Genomic DNA, 7047 nt, shown 5'->3' with positions numbered 1-7047 from the left:
TTGCCTCTTTGTCTCTTTGCCCCCATCTTTGCTGCATCCCAGCAGCTTTGGCTCCTCTTTAAAACCCCAGCTGCTTGAGTAGAATCTCCATTTTCACTAAAGTATTCTCCAGAAAGAGCCAGTTCACTCCAAAGCTTCCCTGCTCCAAACCTGGCTGCTGCTGGAGCTAACACTGTGTTTTTGAATGGCTCCAGCTCTGAGCTCAACCCTGCCACCACCCAAGCCCCCCAAATCTGCTCCCAGTCCCACATCAGAGAGCTGGAGGCTTTTCCCAGTGTCCTGGGCTGCATCTCTCTGCTGCTGTGCCCCTTTGCTCTGGAGACAAAAGGTGATGGTTTTCAGGGGTGCAGAGACTTGCAGGATTGTGGCAGCAGAGAGGAAATCCCAGCCCTGGGCAGCAGCTGCTGGAGGGGTGAGGTGTGAAGGCCTTTGGTGACCTGGCAGAGTGAGGAGGTCCTTGCATGGCAAGGCTCAGCCCGTGTGCTGTGGATCAGCCCAGCACTAAAAATAATGCCCTGTGGAATGCAGGATGGAAACAACAACTGGATGGAAGGATTTTATTTGTTTCCTCTGTCAAAAGCAGTGATACATGCAGTTGGCACAAGACTTGTTAGGCATTAGAGTCATAAATATTCACATGGAGAGGAATTTAAATGACAGCAGAGCAGTGAGGACGAGCATTGCTTAAACCCCAGCATTTACCTGAGAAGGGAGCGACAGGTGTGGAGGAGGCAGAGCAGGCTGGGACCTCCTGGGTTCAACTTTCTCCATCAGCTTTAATGAGTGCTGGAGCCACCTTCACTTCCATTCTTGCAGTGTGGTTAGTTCAAAAACAGAGCTGAGAAGCAGCTCAGCTCCATAGCACTAATGAGTTTCAACAGGAGAAAAAAATATTTGAGGTAAGAGATGTGAGGATGAGAAGCTCAAACACTCTCACCTTTTGATCCTTGAGCATATTTACACTCATGTTGGTGCTGAGTAGAAATTGCTTTTTCATTTAATCTGCTTGAGGGTGGTTTGGAAATCACTTGTGAGCATTTTTATAATTGCAGCTTTCCAATGCTGTTTTTCATCTTAGCTGCGGTTGAGCAAACAGCCTGGTCCCTCTGCTCTCCACTGTGCCAAAACATTTATTCCTAGTAATAATCAGGCTGGTATTGCTTTGCAGTTTGCTCAGCTACATTTCCTGACTGGCTACAGAGAGTGTGACACCAGTGTGACACCAGAGTGTGACACCAGACACAGGTGGGTGAGGTTGCTCTGACTGCAGTAGGAAATGCCAATGGCAGCTCCTCTGGTGGAGAAGTCTCTGTGGCAGTGAGGGATGCCTGGGGATGTGCCCACTGCCCCACGCCAGGGCCTCCCAGCCCTGTGGGAATGCTTCTTGTCCTGCAGACATCCCATGTAGCAATTCCATCAGCATGAACTGTTTGAATGTGCTGCGTGCTGGGTGGTTGGGACATGCACATTTGCTTTTTCCATGTTTCAGTCTTGCAGCACAAAGCAGAGCTCAGTCAACACCATCAGCATGGTCAGCTAGGTGAGAATACAGGAGCACAGGTACGAAGGGAAACACAAGTTATTATTTTACATTCAGGTTCTATCAGCAGCAGCCCAGCATCCCAGGGCTGTTCTTCTGAGCCTGCAGAGCTCTGTGTGGGCTCCTGGGCCCCACACCTGAGCGGCAAAGCCCGTGGGTGCCCGTGGTGAGCAGCCTGGCTGTGGCAGTGCAGAGTCCCACACGATGCCTGCCTCCAGCTGGCTCCACAGCAGCCACAGCCCCAGCACAGCAGTGCCCACCAGGGCCCCCAGCTCTCCTCCTGACAGGGCTGAGTCCAGGAGTAAAGGGAACACAGTTGTGACAGGGTAAGCACCAGGAAAATCCCCACCCAAGGAGTTGTAATATTCTCCACCTTTCCCTCCAGCAAATCCTCATAAAAGACTTCTTATGATTTTTAAGAAATAATTCTTTATGCTGCTGCTCTAATGAGTGACCTCTCCTGGGATCCTGGTGCTGAGGCAGGGATCTGTGATGGGTCTCCCAGTAAATGTGTGTGTCAGGGAGTGCATTTCCTACTGTCCGAGCCTTGGGCAAAGGGCTCCTTTCTGGATAGCTGTGCTCAAGTGTCAGCAACATCTGCCTGCTTGGCACTGGGACTTCAGTGTTCCCACTTCTTCTCCAGCACAGATGGGATTTGTGTTCTCTCCAGCTCTCTCCAGTTTTTCTTCATGCTCAGGGCAGTTCTAGGCAGTAGGTGGGAGGAGATGCTTCATGAACTGTTGCCTTTCCAAAATGAGAACTGATTGCTGTTTCCTTAGCAGATGAGACCCTGAATTGTCCCTTTGCCCACGGATGAGGGATATGATGGATCACAAGAGTCTGCCTGACTTGCATGCATGTTCAAGCCATGTTTTCTGTGTGAGGACTCCAGGGAGAGCTGCTAGAGCACAGGGTTGGTTACATCTTGTGAATAAAATTATTCTAAGCAGCTACTTCTTCACACTTCAGCAATGGCTGGGAGCAAACAAGCTTTTATCTTTGCTTCTTTCCAGATGCATCTGTGCTCTGAAATCCAGTTATGGATGGTGGCTTTTTTAGGTACCTGGAAAGACTGGAAGTATCTCTGCTTAATGGGAACATCACCCATGACATTTTTGTCACACTGAGAAGTTTTTCTTCCTTCTTTTTCATCTATGCCTGCTGTATTGAACAAATTCTGCCTTCCTACAGAGCAGGGCAGGGCTGGGTTTCCTGTCACCTTCCCTCTGGCTGAGGGTCCTAATTGCTCTTCAGTGTTAATGAACATGGGACCATTTTCTTTCTGACTGTGGTTATTCCCTAAAACTGTTCCCTCATCCCTTCTGAGATATCTCATCTCTGAGCATACTGCTTCTTTCTGAACTGGCCTTGGGGAGGGAAGCCTTGGAAAACTGAACACTCGTGGAAAACTGGTTTTCCCTGTGTTTTTTTCTTCCAGGTTAGTGGGATGAAGGTCACCATTTGGGGCAGAAGAGTTGCACTGTGAGTAACCAGTGCTGTCACCTTTACCATAGGAAGAAACCTTGGGGGAGCAAAGATTTCCTGCATTGGTGTAAATTTGTTCCAGGGGATCCTCTCTGGACCAAAAGTCGCTTTCTGCAGGTGGGACTTTTCCCAGTGGCACCACACTGGAGATGAAATTGGTCAGTTTACATTTTGACCTTTCCTGCTGCGTCCCCACCAGCGATGGAGAACCTGACACATCCTCAGGGGTCTTCAGGGTCTTTCTGTCCTTACCCTTACGTCTGCTTTCCAGAAGGGCTGGGAAGGTGGGCCTGGCGAGGTGGCAGATGGACTGGATGTAGTCATCACTAGAGTGTGAGTCTGGGCTGGCTGCAGCACTCCCAGCACACTTGGGGTTGCTGCTGGGCTCCTCCATCGCTTCCTCGTGGGTTTCCCGAATGGTTGGGAGAGGCTTGGAAAGGCTCAGCCTGATCCGGGGTGCCATGGCTGCAAAGAGCAGAGCAGAGCTGATCAGCCTGTGAAAACCTGCCCTGGTAGAGAAATCCTGGCCTGGCTTCTGCCTGAGCCACCTGATGTCTTCTCGAGGTAAACACAGCTGGTAACCAAAACCGCTTTAAAAGTTTGCTGGCATACCCATGGCTTCATAAAGAGCTCCATAAATGTGCCAAAGAAGCCAGGTCATTAAATGTGGCAGTAAATAGAGGGTTCATTAATGAGATCAGCAATGGTGGTCCCTCCCTCCTTAAGCAATGCAAGGGAGCACAGCTGGCGAGGCATGGGGCAGGGGCATGAGCTTCTCACTGCCCTTGGGGGAGCAGCAAGGCACAAACTGCTGTCCTTATTTAATGCTCCATGTCTGTTCGCTGTGACAGGGCTCTGACAGCACCCTTAGCCCAAGGAGCTGAACCCAACAGGAGAGAGCTGCCCTGCCCCTGTGGGGAGCACCACCTACATAAAGCAACATGACAGTGGTCCCTTCTAGAAACTGTAGGTGAGAATGTACAGGGTCACTTTTATCACTTTTATATATATATATATAATATATTTATTTTATTTTTTAATGTAGTTCATAAATGTAGTTATGAAGAGGTAGGTCCTCCCCTGAGTGCTTACATAGAGTCAAAGGGATTTAATTCATATTTAATTTATATTCAAATACTCATCCTCAACTCATTTTAGGATGGATTTCCATCAAACTGCTCCTACTACTCAGTTAAATATATTGAATTACAAATTTTTCTGTATATTTTGTGCTGCAGTATTTTCTAACTGTACCGATTTTTTTATTTTTTTTTCCAAACACTCCCCTCTGAGCTTTGCTTATCTACCCTTCTGGCAGAAATGACCACACAGCCTGGATTTATTTTTTTTTTCACTGCTTCCCCCAATGAAATTTGTATGTGACTAATCTGCAGACACAATATAGCTTTGTCGTGTGATTAAACGCAAAAGTGCTTCGCTGGCTATTTTACTGCCTTGCTTGTCATTGCTGTAAATAAATCTGGCTTTGTTGAGCCTCCCTGCAAATCTGCAGATCACACACGGGGCACAAATGAGCAGCTCGTGCCGGGTCTGTCCCTGCCCAGGCCGCTGTGGCCCTCCCTGCTTTTCCTCATGTGCTGCTGGAACAGCCAGCCAAGCTGGGATTTGCTGCCCTGAGAGCAGGAGATGCCTGTTTCAAACCTTAGGGCCCTTTTATTATCATTTTCCTGCCTGCTCTGTTTCTCTCATGTCTCCAAGCCTTTAAGAAAAGGTTTATTCCTTCCTTCCCTCCCTCACTGGCCTGAGCCCGGCAGTGTCAGAGCCTGGGCCCGGCAATGAGAGCGAGGATGCTGCTGGCGAGGGGCGCGGGCATCTCGTGTTAAACCCGATATCGCTAATCAGCCACTGGGTCCTGCCAGCACGCCCTTCCTCCGGAAGGAAATTTAAATCATCTATTTGCAGGTAAAGAACTCTTCCGATGCAGGGATGGATCAGATCCCGCCCGGCCGCGATCCCCTTGGCCCTGGGCACCTCCTGCGGCCCCCGCGGATCTGCACCCGCTGCCCGCAGCCCTCCCACCGTGCCGTGAGCATCCCTGGCTGCCAGCATCCCGGGTATCCCTGGCGACCCCCGGCACACGCCCGCGGCCAGACCCGCTCCCCTTACCTGGGCTGCTGCGGTCTGCCCGGGCTGCGCGGCTCTGCCCCGCTCCCCGCTCCCCGCTCCAGCTCGGAGCTGTGCTGTCTGACACCAACCCATGCGCCAGCTCCCTGCCTCAGTCAGCTGATCCCGCTGCCTGTTGTGTTGCTGCTGCTAAATATATCCCGCTGGCTGCCTGCCCTGCCGAGCCGCAGCCGCCGGGCGCCCAGGCAGGCAGCGGGGCAGCCCGCGGGCACCGGCAGGGAATGGCCATCCCACACCCCGAATGCCAAATCCCTGCGGCTCATTGTCCGGCCGGGAATGGCCATCCCACATCCCACATCCCTGCTGCTCATTGCCCACCGGGAATGGCCATCCCGCATCCCAAATCCCAAATCCTGCGGCTCATCTCCTGGCCGGGAATGGCCATCCCACACCCCAAATCCCTGCGGCTCATTGCCCGCTGGGAATGGCCATCTCACATCCCAAATCCCAAATCCCAAATCCCTGTGGCCCATTGCCGGCCGGGAATGGCCAACCCTCATCCCAAATCCCTGCAGTTCATTGCCTGGTGACCATTCCCCATGCAGAAGGGACCGCAGGGCCGCGGCCGTGCTGCAGGAGGGGAAGGGCTGCCCGTGCTCCAGGCTGGGTGGGAAAAGAGGAGCTGTAGCTCCTTCATGCTTTATTGCTGGAAGGGGAATCCTTAAGGTTTGGGGCTGTTTTTCTTCCTTCTCTGCCTTATTTTGTGAACAAATTTGTGCTGGTTTTCCCAAGAGGCCGTGGGTGTTTGCAGCTTCTTTAGTGCTGCTCTCTGCTCTCTTCTGTCCCTGATCCCATTCTGCTCTGAGCTGAGCATCCCTAGGCCAAGCTGTACCTCCCTGGCTGAACCACACATCCCTGGACTGAGCCACACATCCCTGGGCTGAGCTCTGCATCCCTGGATTAGGCCCCACATCCTGGGCCAAGCTGTACCTCACTGGGCTGAGCTCTGCATCCCTGGATTCAGACGCACATTACGTTTCTGTGGAGGCACAGCAGCAGCCGGCCCTGCCGGGCACCTCCCAGGGCTGTGCTCCACCAACCCTCTCTCCCAGTGCTCCCAGGATCATCCCCATTTGTGTTTCTCTGAGACCACACAGGCGCATTACAGCAAATTGCTCTGCCAGGAGGACTGGCAGCATCCGACCTTGTGGGTCCCTGGGCAGCAGGGATTTGCCTTTGTTTCCTGGCTTATTAACATGCTGCAAACTGATTGCAATTCTGGAGCAACCCCAGTGTCCCTCTCATGGCCTCTCTTGCAGCACCACATTGCGTGGGGAGATGAATTGTCATGTTGCAGCAGAACCTTCCTTCTGTATTTATTTCCCAACGCTGTCCTCAGAGGCAGCCCCAACAGCTGCTGCTCTTTCCTGGGAATAGCCATCCCACACAATACCCCTGTGTGCCCAGGCCAGGGAGTGTGACTGCATTTCTGAGCCTTGCTGCTCCCCACAACGCCTGTCCTGACCTGCTGGAGGGATGAAGAAAAAAGCAGAAATTTTTAATTAAAAATCATTATTTTAGTTTTAATGCAAATATTCTGTGTTACCAGCATTCAGGCTGGAATTGGCTTTAACAGCTGATTTAGTCACCCAAGCCCACACTCATCATTCAGGGTTTTTTTTCATCTCCATTAAAAAGAAATAAGCAGCTCAGCAGACTTGTGCATCCCTTTGGGATATGGTTCCAAGCAGATTTTTTTTTTTTTTCTGGAAATAGCCATTGCTTATTATTTCAACATAACAGGTACATAAGCTTCAGCTATTTCTCTGGACTTCTGGTGCCAAACAGCTGAATTTAGCTGAAATGACCCACAACATTTCATGCATTAAATTCAATAACAGCAATGATCATCAGGGATCATGCTGTAGTAACTCAGA

General features: G+C 51.1%; 1 protein-coding gene across 1 annotated transcript; it reads right to left on the bottom strand.

Annotated features, from left to right (window-relative positions):
* Positions 1 to 1866: 1866 nt before the first annotated feature.
* LOC128944584 (uncharacterized) lies at positions 1867 to 5277 on the bottom strand. The gene is made up of 2 exons (XM_054287912.1): positions 5153 to 5277; positions 1867 to 3490 (listed from the first exon to the last, which is right to left on the bottom strand). Exon 2 carries the CDS (start codon positions 3486 to 3488, stop codon positions 2499 to 2501), a length of 990 nt encoding a protein of 329 aa, XP_054143887.1. The 5' UTR covers positions 3489 to 3490; positions 5153 to 5277; the 3' UTR covers positions 1867 to 2498.
* Between the last annotated feature and the right edge of the window lie 1770 nt (positions 5278 to 7047).

The sequence above is a fragment of the Melozone crissalis genome, unplaced genomic scaffold, assembly GCF_028551555.1.
Source record: "Melozone crissalis strain CALT ecotype California unplaced genomic scaffold, PUWL_Pcris_2 ptg000061l_1, whole genome shotgun sequence".
Classification (NCBI taxonomy): Eukaryota; Metazoa; Chordata; class Aves; order Passeriformes; family Passerellidae; genus Melozone; species Melozone crissalis.
This window is presented reverse-complemented; position numbering and strand designations above follow the sequence as displayed.

Coding starts and splice junctions, on each gene's coding strand:
- LOC128944584 (XM_054287912.1), bottom strand. CDS start 3,488: ATGGCACCCCGGATCAGGCTGAGCCTTTCCAAGCCTCTCCCAACCATT.